This window comes from Caretta caretta, chromosome 5 (assembly GCF_965140235.1).
Source record: "Caretta caretta isolate rCarCar2 chromosome 5, rCarCar1.hap1, whole genome shotgun sequence".
Lineage (NCBI taxonomy): Eukaryota > Metazoa > Chordata > Testudines > Cheloniidae > Caretta > Caretta caretta.
The window spans coordinates 42,951,525-42,968,331 of NC_134210.1; the positions used below are offsets into that span (position 1 = coordinate 42,951,525).

General features: G+C 39.9%; 1 protein-coding gene across 11 annotated transcripts in view; it reads left to right on the plus strand.

Moving 5' to 3' along the window:
* The window catches only part of ERBIN (erbb2 interacting protein), a 225,299-nt gene that overhangs the window by 181,516 nt on the left and 26,976 nt on the right, over positions 1-16,807 (plus strand). For all 11 annotated transcript variants that reach the window (XM_048851872.2, XM_048851875.2, XM_048851877.2 and 8 more), the window contains 3 exons: positions 6,468-6,582; positions 8,987-9,167; positions 10,133-11,669. In XM_048851872.2, the coding sequence (XP_048707829.2) occupies positions 6,468-6,582; positions 8,987-9,167; positions 10,133-11,669 (1,833 nt within the window). The remainder of the gene's footprint in view (positions 1-6,467; positions 6,583-8,986; positions 9,168-10,132; positions 11,670-16,807) is intronic.

A 16,807-nucleotide genomic window follows, 5' to 3' on the forward strand; every position in this document is an offset into this window, starting at 1 on the left:
ATCTACAGTAAAGGAGGTTTGAATTTAATTTCTGCAGGTTTATAAACTCACAACAGCTACTTTTGGTTAAGATTCAGGCAGAGATCTTGAATTCCTGTAATCTTTGTATTAGGTGTGTGATGAGTCCCTCATCTCTTTCTACTTAGGACCCGCTAGAGAGACATGACATAAACCAGTGGAACTCACCAGTGAATAAAATTACTTCAAATTACAATTTTTAAACTGTATTTTTTCATAGATTAAGTGCAGTTATGTGTTCATTAAATAATAAACAATATATATTGCACATTCTCAGAAGCCACCCTTTGGAATCATGGACAGCTGTATCTCCTTTCCCAGTAGCATGTTCTTAGTTCTGACAAGCCGCTGCAAATGTTTCTGGAAAATGTTATTTTTGACATTTAAAAAAAATGATTTGGTATCAGAGCAACAGGTTGGTTGTTTAACAATTGCACAGCAACTTTCCAAAGCCAGCAGTATACCAATAAGTGAAGGAGATGCCAGGATCCAGTTGATCAGACACAGGGACAAAATTCCTTGCTTTCAGTTGGTAACCAGGGTTATTCTCAATAGTGATGCCCATACACAGTGCTTGTTGTGCCTTGGAAAATGGCATTTTGAAGAAAGGTGCTCCACCTGCAAATTTTTCAAGAAAAAAACACAAGTGAATGAGGGACTTGCTCCTTGAGCAGGTCATGAGGCCTGTTTCAGTACCTGAGACCTCTGCAGATCATCCAGTCACTCAGACTTCTTCAACGCTGGAGCAAGCCAATGTTCCTCAGCCAGACGATGCTGCCTACACCAGGAAGAAGAGATCACGTCCAAGAAAATGGTCTCTCAAAATGGATCGCATTTTGGACCCCATCAGAGTGTGGGGAGATTAATCTTCCTGTTCCAGGAAGAGTGAAGACTGGCACTGTGATTCTTCTGGTACGCAAGATGGAGTTGAGCTGTCTACCCACACTCTGAGGCAGCACGTTAGCTGCTGTAGTATTGACTCCTGTACCAGCTGTGGGATGCCTGTTGAGTCCAGTACCAATGACATTGGCACTAACTCTATGCACACCATTGGTAGACTAAGCAGCGTAATACCTGCTTTGCCTCACGGTTCCTGATACCCCAATTATTCAAGAGCATTCTGCTGCCAGGACTACTTTTGGGCGGTCCTCGGCATGACCTGCATTGATTGCAGACTTATCTCTGTCGTCTCTTCGGCACTGTCTAAGACTCAGAGTGGGCAGTTGAGATTGGCCTCTTTATCAGTATCAAGGGGCTGTCAGCACTATTACTATTGTATCCCTGACCATCTTGACTAATAGCAGATGATGGGCCTATCCTCTATGAACTTAGCTAGTTCTTCTTTGAACCCAGTTATACTTTTGGCCTTCACAACATCCCTTGGCAATGACTTCCGCTGGTTGACTGCATTGTGTGAAGTACTTCCTTTTATTTGTTTTAAACCTGCTGCCTGTTAATTTCATTTGGTGATCCCTGGTTCTTGTGTTATGGAAAGGAGTAAATAATACTTCCTTATTCACTTCTCCACACTAGTCATGATTTTATAGACCCCTATCATATCCTCTTTTAATCATCTCTTTTCCAAGCTGAAAAGGCCCGTCTTTTAAATCTCTCCTCATGCAGAAGCTGTTCCATACCTTTAATTGTTTGTTGCCCTTCTCTGTACTTTTTCCAATTCTAGAATATCCTTTTTGAGACGGGGTGATCAAAACAGTACACAGTATTCAAGGTGTAGGCGTACCATGGATTCATTTAGTGGCATTCTGATATTGTGTCATCTTATCTATCCCTCTCCTAATGGTTCCCCAACATTGTTAGCTTTTTTTGGCTGCCGCTGCACATTGGGTAGATGTTTTCAGAGAACTATCCGCAATGAGTGGTAATAGCTAATTTAGAAGGCATCATTTTGTATGTATAGTTGGGATTATGTTTTCCAGTGTGCATTACTTTGCTTTTATCAAATTGAATTTCATCTTCCATTTTGTTGCCGATTTATCAACTTTTGTGAGATCCCTTTGTAACTCTTTGCAGTCTGCTTTGGACTTAACTATCTTGAGTAATTTTGTATTGTCTGCAAATCTTGCCACCTCATTGTTTACCCCTTTTTCCAGTTTGCTGCCCTCGATTTTCAAGATACCTTGTAGCAGTTTTCTTGAGTCATGGGAAGTTTCTGAGATTTGTAGTCATAGGCCAGCATTATTAATACATAGTGCTCCCCTTTGGCCTTTCCTGAGCTCCTCGGGTTTTCACCAAATGCACGGCTGTAGTAGCTGCACATCTCAGGAAGAGAAGAATGTGTCTTTCTCTGCCTGAATGATTTGGTTGAGGAGCAAGTCCAGAGATTAACTCCTCAACCATGTCTGGTTCACACTGCATCTCTTTGATCATCTGAATCTGATTGTAAACAAAGAAAAATCAACTTCAATACCAACACAAAAGATAGAGTTTATTGGGGGCCCTACTAGATTCCACAAGTTTGAGGGTGTTTCTGCTAAGTGAGCAATTTCAGATAATTCATTGTCTATGGTCCTCACAATAAGGCTGTGTCCTTCCTTACTGCAGCTATTTGACCAGTGTAACCCTTCCACTAAGATTCATATATGCCTGAAGTTGCTAGTTTATATGGCCACATGTAAGTACGTAGTCCAGCATATGAGGTTGCGTCTTTGTCCTCTTCAGGCCTGGTTCAAGTTCACATATTGCCAGAGTTCTGAGTCATTGGACTGCCTAGTGAAAATGCCACCACCTATCCTGCAGTCATTTAAGTGGTGGATGGATCAAATCAATGTTTGCAAAGATGTACCTTCATCTGTCCTCCACAGACCATAACAGTAATGTCTCCACAGTAGGTTGAGGAGCATATCTTGGGACTTTGAAAGTTCAGCGACTGTGGACAGATCAGGAAGCTTCTCTTCATATCAATGACGTGGAGCTTCAAGTTATTTACAGTGTGTGTCAGGTCTTTCAGTTGCACATCAGACACACAGTGGTTCGTATGCTTATCCGTAACAGTACTACAGTGTATTATGTGAACAAACAGGGTGGAGGCCACTACAAGTAATTCTGTCAGGAGACAGTCAAGTTTTGGCAGTTCTGTATCAGGGAGAATGCATCAAGGTCTCACAATTCCAGGGGTGCGGAATTTCTTAGCCAATCACTTCAGCAGGATTTTCTTTCAGAATTATGAATGGTTTCTGAAGAACAGTGTGTTGAGGTCCATCTTCAGAGAACGAGGCATTCTGACTATTGACCTGTTGGCACTTCTTGTTTGCAATGAAAGACATCAGATTTGCTCCTGAGCAGGCCTCAGTCCAGGTTTCTTGACAAACACCTACTTGGGTTGGGGATTTGTGTTCTTGTATGTCGTCTTCCTGCTCCCAGTCATCTCACAGGTCATTCTCAAACTTAAGTGGGATCATGCCAGATTGATTCTCACTGCACCAGCTTGACTGAGACAGGGGTGGTTCTCCAGCCTCCTCAGTCTATTGGTTTGACCACCCATATCTCTTTGTCTTTATCCTGACCTATTGATCCAGCACCAGGGTCAGATTTAGCATCCAATACTGAGCAGTCTGGACCTCACAGAATGGTTGCATGGCTAGTTGAAGAGGAGAAATGATGTTTAGAAGCTGTTTGACCAGTGTTACTTATTAGTAGGAAACCCTCTACTAAGGCTACTTATTTGGCCAAGTGGAAGCAATTTTCACTTTGGTCGCTAGCTCGGGAAATTCAGCTGATGCTGGCTAGCATTCAGGACATTTTGGAATACCTATTATACTTTCTGTATTCTGGTTTGTTGCTCAGTTCATTGAGGTTTCATCTGCCCATCGAAAGGAAGTCAATTTTCTTGTACTCCATGGTAGTGAAATTTCTAAGAGAGTTATTTGTTTCCACCTACCTATGAAAGAAATGGTTCTCTGGTGGAACATTAAAATTGGCTTAACTCCTCTTATGGGACTTCTATTCAAGCCCCTGGCAACCTGTTCTCTGTCCCTCCTATGCCAGAAGACAGCCTTCCTTGTTATAACATCTGCAAGGAGAGTAAGTGAGCTACAGGCCTTCATGGCTGAGCCCCGGTATACGCACTTTTTCATAGACAAAGTGGTAGCCCTACAGCCGCATCAAACCTTTTGTTGAGAGTGGTTTCCTTTTACCCAGATGATTTATTTACCAGTGTTCTTTTCTAAACTGCACTCGAATGCAGATGAATAGCAACTTCACGTGGATGTGAGATGGTACGTTGGCATCTTACCTAGAGAGGGATAAAACCTTTTCAATCATCCCCTCATTTTTTTGTTTCCTGTGAGGATCGAATGAAAGTTCAGGCGGTCTCTGCACAGGTGATTTGCAGGTGGATAGCTTCCTGAATTATGACAACATATGAAGTAGCTCAGACAATGCCTCCACAGAGATTACGGGCTCATTCAGTGAGTGTCTAGTGATGTTGATAGCATTCCTCAGTGATGTTTTGATATTAAACATTTGCAGGGCTGCTACCCGGTCTTCTGTACATACTTTTACCAATCACTGTGCTGTTACCATTGCATCCAAGTCAGATGCAGACTTTGAGAAAGCAGTCCTACAATCATTGTTTAAGTAGATTCCGAGCCTTATCTCCTAAGAGTACTGCATGTGTTACCTGAGGGGAACACGTCTGTAACCACTCGAAGGAAAAATGGTTATTTACCTATACTGTAACTGATCTTCAATATGTGGGTGCAGACATATTCCATGATCCACCCTCCATCCCCTCTGTATTGGTGTCTCTACTCTTCATGTTCGGTGCAAAGGAACTGAAAGGGGTTGGGGTGGCACTGCCCTTAGCCCCTCCCCTGGCTATTCAAAGGCACAGGGAGCAAGCACCTCCCTGATGGGTACTGCTAAGCAAAGTTCTTTGGCTTTGGTATACTGGGCATGTGCACACAGGAGTAGAATTACACATCTGCAATTGTATCTCAAAGAATAACAATTCTAGTACAGGTCAGTAACTGTTTTATCTGCTGCATTAAAATCATGGGGAGAGTGATAGAGATGGTTAGAGTGAGTGACTATCCCAGTTACACTGAAACACATTTCTGTTTTTGGGAGGCTAAATTGTGTTTGCTGGTCCTCACAATAAGGCTGTGTCCTTCCTTACTGCAGCCAAAGGCACTATGGAATAGAGTTGTCAGTCAGTCTGCATCATGGAAGAAGAGCCATCTGTAGCTCCTACCAGAAGTCCTGCAGATGAAATTTCCTGAAACTCCTAGCAGGAAGAAATCTGTGTCAAAAAACGTTAAACTTGCAGGTTTCAGTTTCCCTACTAGAAGGATTTTGCAGTATTTTTAAGAGGAAACAGACTCCCCTAAAAGAACCATCTGTGTCATGGAAGGAGATTTTTTTCTTAAAGAGCAAACTGATAGCAAAATAAAGAAGTGACTCAAAGTATTATGCTCAGCTGCATCTTGGCAAACTGCTATGGTCTGTAATACCTTCACTAGAGCTCTTTTAGCTTGGTGTGATTAAATAAAAGACAAGCTGACATCTGCCTTGCACAAAACCAGTCAAGCTGGAACTCTATTTGTTTAATGTCCCTGGGTAAAGTTAAATGTTCTCCTATAAGTCCCTTGGTTTCAAATGTCACTTTAAAAATGTTTATTTGGATGTATCTCTGGAAAGTGGATGCTTGTGCAACTGATATTGCCCCCTCAAAGTTTACCGGCATCAATCAAGCTGTTCAGTGAGAGGCTAGAGAAGGAGGTAGCCAAACAACACACAAGGAAAAACATATATTACCTTCTGATCATCTCACCCTGCTCTCCTCCTGTTCCATCTCTTCACCTCAGAAAGAGGTTGAATTTTCAGCTTCTCAGACTGAACCCTGACCAAAAGAAGCAGAAAACATTTTCCCTTGTGTATTCAGCCTTAAAACCTAGATTCAGAACTCAAACTTCCTAGCAAATACCTGCCCTCTGAAAATAAATCTGATTTCAGTTTACTGCTATTCCGCACTTTAATTTAGATTATTAATAGAAGTGCCCAGAAAAAGGGGAGAGACTAAGCTATCAAACTCTGAAATTCTGCAAAATATCCAAGGACTTAGCTAGTTTCTGTTCCTGAAAGTGATTCCAAAATAGCATCACTTTTTGCCTCAGGATTAACTAGATCACAAAGTGGAGGGCACTCTCAGGTAGGAGGTTGAGCCCCTGCAGCCTACCTATAGGCTTTCCTTACCACACTTTGTTCTGCTAGAGCTGCTGTTTTAGATTTTCCAAAGTCACTTATGATTTTGAATACCTGTGTTTTTGGGTGCCAACCTGGAAACTTAATTGTGATATAAGCATTCATTAGTGTTGTTTGTAATATCTGGGCTTTCTATAGGGTGGCACTTTTTATAGCATTCACTTAACTTTTTTAAGCAACCCACTACAGATCTACAGCATAAAAGCTGTTTGTTTTTCCTTTGGCAGGAGTCAGAAGAACTTTCCTCTGATGAAGAGATGAAAATGGCAGAAATGCGCCCACCGCTGATAGAAACTTCCATTAACCAACCAAAAGTTGTAGCACTTAGCAATAATAAAAAAGGTTAGATAACAAAACATACAAAATCAAGAGTACTGTCATATGGTTCTGAGGATTGTTCATTTCCTGTTATTGAGTAAATACCTAGGTATGGCAGAATTTGATTTTTATTTTTTTGTAAATTTGGTAGTTAATAGTGATTTATTTTTAACCCTCCACCCCACCCCAATTTTTATAGATTTAAAAAAAAAAATTCACAATTTTGCAGCAGGGGGCACCCTATGTTGTCATAGAACCGTGTCAGCAGGGCTTCAGAGCGCTCTCTACATGGCTGGGATACAGGGTCCCTGTGGGCGCAAAATGTGGGGGAAGCTGCACTCCCTGGTAGCTATCAATGGATTTTTTTTTTCCTTTGATGTCTGTGTGTCAGGTAAAATCAACCTTTACTGATGACTACCAATTTAAACTGAATCCTGCCAAGCCTATAAATGTTTTATTTTTGTGGAATAAATGGAAAGTTAAACTGCAGAAAAATGAAATTTGCCAGGTGCCTCTTTGCCATACCAGACTGGTGCTCATAAGTCCAAAGCCACTTTGTTCACTCTTTCTTTCAGGAGGAAACTTCGTATTACTAAAATTGTTAGAAGAACCAGAATTGGTTCTCTGGAAGATAATTGTTCTAGCCAGGGCAACCATTTTGTCAGAAGAGTAAGGGCTAGTCCAGATATTTGGGACACAAAATTTTAAAGGTTAGGAAAGCGATGGCTCTTTGCCCATTTTATATATTCTCCTATGTTGCCCAGTCCAGTTCCTTTCAGAGCAAGAAGCACTCTGGACGCCCTATATAAAGGGATGAGGGTCAATGAGACCGTATGGATCTGTAGGGCTTTGCCTTGCTTTAGACCCACATAACATTCATTCACTCACATGCAGAAGAAGTGTGAGAAAGGGAGATGATCTTGACAGTTAGCAAAGCCTTCTCTGGCATCTGATAAAATGAGCCAAAAGCTCTTTTTGTCCCAGGAGCCAGAGGCCAGGTGGGCAAGTTAATTCCTATTGGTGCCTGAGTTAGTCTCTTGGAGCCAGATTTTTAAAGTTAGGCAAGGTAAATTGTATATGTACATTTGCCTGTCTAATTTATGTGTACAAAACCTGACTTGCTCATGCACAAAACTAGTTTAGTGCCTAGTAGGCCATGCACATAGATGATTGGTACTTGCTCATCAGGTATTTGTATGCATAGGTTAGGCAAGAACAAATGTGTGCAAGAATACGTGCCTTACTTAGGTCTTCATGAAAGTACTACAGAGTTCTGTTTTTGGATTATAGTTAGGCATAAAAACATTGTTGATCGTCTCTTGCTATATTTATAAAACTTACTCTTCAGAACATAACAGTATTTAGAGCACATCCAAAGGTTTTTCAAAGATTCATTTTCTTCCAGAATATTTTGTCTAATTGTGTTATAACTATATACAGTACATTCCTGTTTATCCAGATGACTAGGGGACATACAAAACTTTCAGATAACCTGGCATTCAGATAAACTGAACTGCTATTTTGTGCATGCATCCGATGAAGTGAGCTATAGCTCACGAAAGCTTATGCTCAAATAAATTTGTTAGTCTCTAAGGTGCCACAAGTACTCCTTTTATTTTGAGCTGCAGTTTCACTGATACAGAAATTTGGGGAATGAAGGGAGTAATGCTGATGTTTGCTTAATACTTCGTACTTTTATTAAAGAATCGAAAAAAAACTTCATTGATTTTATTAAAACTCTAGATTGTATTAAAACCATTGTGGGACATAATTTAAAGTATTTGTCTATTTAAAAAAAACCTGACTAATCACAGTCAGTGATGAAGGCTATTGAGAAGTTATTAGCAGATGATTAACATTGGGCTACATGAGGGACACACTGGATTCAAATAAATGGAATTATATGGTAAGGTTAGCAAGTAGCAACTTTGTGTACTGCTGCATTACCATTTTTCTCTCACATGGAGCTGAACACTTTACTTGGGAAAAAAAAGCTAATAAGGTTTGTGTAATATAAAAGCACTTGAAGGGGGCGTCTAAAAACAAACATGTGAAACATAATTTGATTGATGGCCTTTGGAAAAGATTATATAATGTAACATTGGTATCTGGCCAATAAACCTCACAAAGAGTAACAAGTTGAATTTCAGTAATAGACAAGTACTGGCTGCACTTAGCCAGCTGTTCCTTAAAAAACAGGAACCATTGCTGACAAAAACAGAAATCCCATCAAATTATATGAAGCAAAACTGAACTTTGCAATGGCAATTTATTAATGTTTATAATTATTATTATTATTATTGATAGTGTTACAGTGTATGAAGAAATTATACTTTCTTTTTCTAGTAATGTGCATTACACGTTATTTATTTGTTGACTTTATAAAAGTTCAGTATGTACATGACTAAACTGACAAACTTTGTTTCAGATAATAAAGATGCAGATTCCTTATCAGATGAAGCCACCCACAACAGCAATCACAATAACAGCAATTGTTCCTCTCCTTCTCGAATGTCAGATTCAGTTTCTCTACATACTGACAGTAGTAATGACATTTCAGTGTGCTCTCCGGACAAAGAAACACATAGTGCTGCTATTTCCAAAATCAGGTTTGTGAAACAGTTTATAGCAAGGCTATAACAGCAAGGATACCTGAGCAACTGCAGTAGAGAAACTTGTTGCTTATCTTTTAGTACAAAATTGTTGTTATAGTCCAGCCTGACACCTTGATTATTGTTCATTAAATAATTAATTTAAATATGTTTGTGTTCTAATATAATTTTAAATAACAAAATAGGACTTTTATCTTGAAGTATACCACAAAATAACTTATTTTTCTTTATTTAAAAAAACAAAAAAGCACCCCAGCAAATTGTAATAATCAAGAAACTGTTCCCATCTTCTTAAGGTACAGTGATTGGATCCTTTTGAACTTTTATTTTTCTACTATCTCTATAGAAAACTTCATCATATCATTTACGATTATTCAGAGGATGTTGTAGAGCAAATAGTTTAACGACACAGGTTGCAAAAAGTGGTTAGCTTTCCTTAAATATTATAATCTATGTGTTTAATGGCTAGCAGTCTATAGTTTAGTAATTAAAATATGATATAACAAACTAAAATGAAAGCATTTTTTTCTCATGTTGATCTTATCTTTAGAAGTATCCAGTCAGAAATACAATTTTAATTATTTATTGCAACAAAAATGACATAAGTACAATATTGAAATATTAACTCTGAACTTTCAAGTGGAATTCTGAAATTAGGGCTGATTTTACAACCCGTTGCTAATTCAAGAGTTCTTTTTTACATGGATTGTCCATTAATTTCAGTGCAACTTGTCATGCGAGTAAGACTTGCAGGATTAGGCCTTTAGTACAGAATATTTTTCCTAATGGGAATATAACATTATAAATTAGGTCAGCAATTGGTGTTTTGTCTCATCATGCATCCATTGTGTGGGACTTCTGCATGATAATACACAACTTAGCTGAACCAGTACTTAAAAATAGATCAATGCTATTGGCAGCCTCTTCGGTTTTCTCAAAGAACTATCTTTTTTTTTTTTCAGGCAAGAAGATGAAAATTTTAATAGCCTTTTGCAAAATGGAGGTGAATTAAACATCACAGTAGAAGAAGAAATCAATGCGCAAGAGAAAGTTACAAATTTGCCTGAATATGAATTAAGGATTGAAGAGAGATTAGCTCTAACAGAAAAAGGTGTTGACCTAAACACAGCTACTGAGGAATCTCACAAATTAGACCAAATTAACATGAACATCAACAAACTGACTAGTGAAGATGCAATGCAACCAAGTGTTATGGAAAGATTAAAGACACAGGAAATAGTGTCGGTAACGGGCTGCTTAAACTATAACATGAAAGAAGAAACTGAGCTCTTCGAAAATAGAAATCAGTATTCTAACCTCTGTTCTATAAATAAAGTGAATGGACATTCTGAGAAAGCTCTGCGATCTCCAAGGAAGACTGAATTAAAGAGAAGCATTACAGTTGACACTGATTCTTCTGTGGATGTATGTATTTCAAAGAGCACTGAAGACCTGTCCCCACAGCGAAGTGGCCCTGTGGTGAAATCTCACAGTATCACCAACATGGACACTGGTGCTCTAAAAATTTTTGATATTGTTAATGACAGTAGATCCCAAGTGCCAAACTCAGTGGCAAAATCTGCATCTGCTGGTCCAGATGGAAAAAACATTGTCCGAAGCAAGTCTGCTACTCTTCTATATGACCAGCCTTTGCAGGTATTTCCTGGATCATCATCGTCTTCTGATTTAGTATCTTGTACAAAAACATTGTTCAAGTTTGATTCAAATCACAATCCTGAAGGTGCTAATGTAGTTAGACCAGTGGCAAGTGGTGCGCAGATTTTCAGTGCACCTCAGTATAATATCCAATATAGCAGCAGTACAACAGCCAAAGACACCTTGTGGTCCCCAAAACAAAATGCCCAAATAGAACAAGGGAGCTTACCACCTCAGCGCCTATCTAGGTCAGACAGCACAGAAAGTTCTAATTACGTAAAACATTCTGCCAACATGAATTTCTCCAATCATAACAATGTTCGAGCCAATGCTGCATATAACATGCATCAAAGGATGGGTGGAAGACATTTAGAAATGTGGGCTATTCCACCGAATGATAGACTTGTTCCTGGAGCAACCAGAAATACTCTTCAGAGACAGAGCAGCATATCCTCTACAGCTTCCATAAATGTTGGTGATACTGGACCCTCAAGGCGTGCCCAGGTTCCTGAAGGGGACTACTTAACATACAGAGATTTGCATTCAATGGGAAGAGCTCCACCAATAATGTCTGGGCAACCGAGACCTCTTTCTGCAAGAACATACAGCATTGATGGTCCAAATGTACCTAGACCTCAGAGTGCTCGCCCTTCAGTGAATGAAATACCAGAAAGAACTATGTCAGTCAGTGACTTTAATTATTCACGGACTAGTCCCACAAAAAGACCAAACCCAAGGGTTAATTCTGAGCATTCTTTGTTAGACCCTCCAGGAAAAAGCAAAGTCCCTCATGACTGGCGGGAACAGGTGCTGCGACACATTGAAGCTAAAAAGTTAGAAAAGGTAAAAAATTGTTAATTATTGTTCATCTTTCTGTCTTCCTGTATTATAAAAAAAGCTATGTAATCTGTATTTTGATTAATTTTTCACTTTATAATGAAAATGTGCTCTGAAATTTTTTAAATGGGACCTGTGAACATTTTTTTCAAAAAATATAGGTAATTGTAAATTTGTTGAATGTCTCTGAGAAATATTCAGATAACGGATTATAAACGTACCCTTCCCGAAAAAAGGAAAAAAACTTATTTTCCCACATCATACTTGTTGGTTCAGTTAAACTACCTTAGAATGAACCGTTACGTAACATCATTGCTTCCACCAGGGAGCCTTGCTGGACTATAGAGCCAGCCCTTAGAGGCTCAGGTAAGTGTTTTTTATTGTAGTGTAGTTTTAAAAAATTATATTAAAATATAACATATTTTGCAAGGTGATTGAAAAGTTAATGGCTTTGTAGTTTCATCTGAGCACCAAAGCCATACTACGTAGATATTAATCTGGAATTTAGTCTTTTGGAGTTCATGTTTGTCAGAGTCTTGAATGATCTTTTAATGCTCTGAGATAAGGCACTTAGTCTTAGTCATCCTGATCATGTAGTAGATCCCAGCAGATTTTTGATATGACTGACCATTGGGGGCAAAGAGTCAGTGGCTGATATTTCTGCAGCTGCTTTGCTATACCCGGAAGATAAGAGTTGATTAGCATTGTTGAACAATTATGTCATCACCAAAATATATGCGGTGAGGATAGCATCTTTTAGGAACATAGTCATCCATGTTGCCCAATGTATATACAAAGCCTCTTAGGAAAATATTTTCTAAATATAGGGGAGTGTGTCATTGCACTGCTGATGATACACACTACTTGTCCTTGAAAACATGTTGCCTTGGATGACATTGTCAGTCAGATGCACCAAGCTGCTTTATCCTTACCCTCAAGAAGATGAAGTCTTTCTGGTGGGTAGCGATGATCATGTTAATATTTTCCTCACCTCAATGTCCCTGCTTGTTAAGGGGATATATTTGAAGATGATAAGCAAGGTTAAAAATCTTGGCATCATATTCAAGCATGACTTTTCAATGGATGTGGAACAAAAGTGTTTTTCTGAATCTGCACAATTTTTTTCAGGCTGTAATCTTCTTTTTATGTGATAATATCAAAACAGCAACATTAGCCCTCATGACCAAGAATCTTAATTATTATAATTCCCTCCTTGTAGGAATAAGTTGTAAACTCTGATTCAAGCCTTATCTGGGTAGGTACGTGAGCTCTGATATCATGTACATTTTAAGGATCTCACAATAGTGCTTTTATTGTGGTGGATCCTTGAGTACCCACAGAAACTAAGGACCATCACTATGGCCCTACCAGACTCAGTCCATTTTGGTCAATTTCACAGTCATAGGATTTTTAAAATCATAAAATTCATTATTTCAGCCATCTAAATCTGAAATTTCACGGTGTTGTAATTGTATGGTATTGCTACCCTTACTTCTGTGCTGCTGCTAGCGGGATGCTGCCTTCAGAGCTGGGCACCTGGCCAACAGCTGCTGCTCTCCAATCACCCACCTCTGAAGGCAGCGCAGAAGTAAGGGTGGCAAAACCGTGACCAGTGGCGGATTACGCTTTTCTGGGGCTCTGGGCCAGAGCAAGTGGGGGGCCTGCCCCACTCCTTATGCCTGCAATCACCCCCATCCCTCACTGCCTGTGCTCCTGCTGGGGAGCAGGGTCGGGGCATGGAAACTTGCCCTACTCCCTGGCAGGAGTGCCAGGCAGGTGGAGCAGAGCAAGCCCCCCTGCCCCAACCCCACTCAACAGCAGCAGCACCAGGGAGGCAGAGTATGGCGTGTGGGCCCCCCAATTGGCTGGTGCCCCTGGGCACAGACCCCATTGGCCCAGTAGCTAATCCATCGCTTATCATTACTCCGCTAGAATAACCTTGCGAACCCCCTGCAACTCCAGTTTGGGTCAGGACCCCCAGTTTGAGAAACGCTGGTCTCCTTCAATGAAATCTGTATAGTATAGGATAAAGGCACACAAAAGACCAGTTTGGATGAGCTATTACCAGCAGGAGAGTGAGTTTGTGTGTGTATGGGGGGGGGTGTGTGTGAGAGAGAACCTGGATTTGTGCTGGAAATGGCCCACCTTGATTATCATGCACATTGTAGGGAGAGTGGTCACTTTGGATGAGCTATTACCAGCAGGATAGTGAGTTTGTGTGTGTGGTTTTTGGGAGGGGGGTGAGGGGGTGAGAGAACCTGGATTTGTGCAGGAAATGGCCCAACTTGATTATCATGCACATTGTGTAAAGAGTTGTCACTTTGGATGGGCTATCACCAGCAGGAGAGTGAATTTGTGTGTGGGGGTGGAGGGTGAGAAAACCTGGATTTGTGCTGGAAATGGCCCAACCTGATGATCACTTTAGATAAGCTATTACCAGCAGGACAGTGGGGTGGGAGGAGGTATTGTTTCATATTCTCTGTGTGTATATAAAGTCTGCTGCAGTTTCCACGGTATGCATCCGATGAAGTGAGCTGTAGCTCACGAAAGCTCATGCTCAAATAAATTGGTTAGTCTCTAAGGTGCCACAAGTACTCCTTTTCTTTTTACAAAAGACCAGATTTCACGGTCTGATGCATTTTTCATGGCTGTGAATTTGGTAGGGTCCTAACAATCACAGACCTCACCACTTTCCACTCCCAGTGTAATGTGCACGTCTTCAACCTCGCCTTCTCTTGTATAAATACATAGAAGCGTAGACATAAAGAACAAAAACAACCCTAGCTAAACAAAATACTACACTTTATGCACCATTCTCCCCCTGGGGATAAGATGAGAGAATGGGACGAGCTCTGCCAGTAGTGTCTGGGCAACAGAGACTTTTTTCTGCCAAAACCTATAGTACTGATGGTCCAAACAAACCAGACCTCAGAGTGCTTGCGCTTCAGTGAATGAAGTACCGGAGGGAACTATGTCAGTTTGTGACTTTACAAATGTTAGGCAGGGCACCTACTACATTACTGAATGACACCAGATAGTAGGTGATAAGGGTAGTGTAAGAACCAGAGTGTGAAATTTGCTGCCCTCACAGCTCATCCTTTCCCTCCATGTGTTTAATAACCCCTTACTTTTTTTCCTATTGGAATGGTATTGTGTAATAAATGCTGTCTCCTTAATTCTTATCCTTCCCTTCCACCAGTCTAGTTTAGTTTGTTGGAACTGCTAGGTTTATTTTTTCTTTAAGATTTAAGAGGGTGGCTTTGTTTTTATAAATAATGCTATTAGTTTTTACAGTGGTTTTTCATTCAGCAGTCTGAGCACAGTGCGGAGATGTATGTGGTTGTGTGAGAGACTTCCTCTTTCTCTGTGAGTGTGCTTTTATAGGTAGCATTTATTTTTATATTGTTTTGGTACATGATAAACATCTCAAAACCATGCCATGAATGTCAAAAGAGCCACAGATGTGCTTTTCTTGGCTGGCTTCGAGAGACGGCTGGCCAATACAATAGTGAGGAATGTGAAAATCCAGTTATTTGCTGCATGTTTCTCTGTCCCTTTCTGTTTAAGGCATTTAGGAAATAGCATTACAGTTTCCGTACCTTTTTGTTGTTGTTGTTAAGTTTTTTGTTTTTCAGGTCACTTAAATTATGGGAGTCCCATAAATCAGAAGTTGATAGTTTCAGGTGTGCTTCTGTTTATAACTCAAAATGGGCTTTTAATTCTGTAGGAGGTTATTCCATACTGTATTCTAGACCTCTGGGATGTATGCTGGGGAAAGAAACTGTATTGTTAATTTAGAAGATCACAAATACATATTCTTTAACAAACATTTCACAACAGAGGAAATTAACAGATTAAAAGAATCTGCTGTGTTTAAGCATTGTAACGGTTACCAAATGAAAAAAAAAAATCAGGAAATACAAATTTAAGAATAATATCTCCATCTTTAATTCATACATTGGTGCCTGTACTTTTACATAGTAGTATGGTTAAGATCACTGTTCACCTTTGCTTTGCATTACCTGACTTTCAGTGGTTTATATAACATACTTATTATTTCTATTTAGGGATTTTTAGTAAAAGTTTTCATAAATTATTTTTGTAAAGTTATAAGTTCCATAGTTTCTAAACTTATACAAGAACAATCTTTTAAAATTCTAAAACATCAAAGGCTGCCTATAAATCAAAACCAGAGAAGCTAATTCTTGTTTTGTGACACTCTTGGACATTTTCGCCTGGTGATGTAAAGGGGAAATCATTTCAAGCAGCAGTTTTCATAAGGGATCAAATGAAAGCCTGAAGTCTAGCAAATAAGATTAATGACTAACTTCAGCATAGCAATGAATATTGTAAGCCAATTTAAATCACGTAAGGGATATGCTCCTATCATAATTGAGCAACCTGAAACTATGCAACGAGAGGAAAAATGATAGCTAAGACCTTTTTGAAAATAGATCTTCATATAGAGACTTGAAAATTCAATAAAAATTGTTTGATTGTTCACTACACTACGTTACTTTTTTTGTAAGTGGAAGAAAGTCTCTTCAAGTGTGTTCCATGTCTGGAGTGCATGCATCCCATCCACACAAGACTGGAATTTTTTGTGTGTGTAGCATTGTGCATTGCAGCCACATCTGTGTCCTACACGCACCCCGATGTGCCGTATCTAAGGTTATAAAGCAGTCCCATTCCTCTATCCTGGAGTTGGCCAAAACCTCACCCAGGTCCTCTGAAGAGAGAAGACATAAGGAGCACTGTTTGCATTGTATTCTCTCTCTCGTCCTGAGCCAATACAGCCTAGGAGGCAATTCAAGACCCAGATCAGGTTCTGCTGATGCCTCGCCACTGAGCGACCACTGACCAGTCTGAGCAAACTCTCCAGGAGTCATTGATAGTCCTGTGATTGGATCAAAACACTCAGCACTGAAGTCAGCAGTGCAGGAGTGCTCTTCAGACCACCTGGCACCAGAAAGTGTTCTGACCTAGATGCTGCCTTTGGTACTGAAAAGCTCAGCACTGATTGCTTCGAGTCCACATTTGACAATACCAGCCAGCCTTCCCCCCTCTTCTTCATGGTACCTACATGCTTCACCAGTACTGGGAGACTTGGCAGTTTCAGATCAGCCTGAGTCTCTATTGCTGTC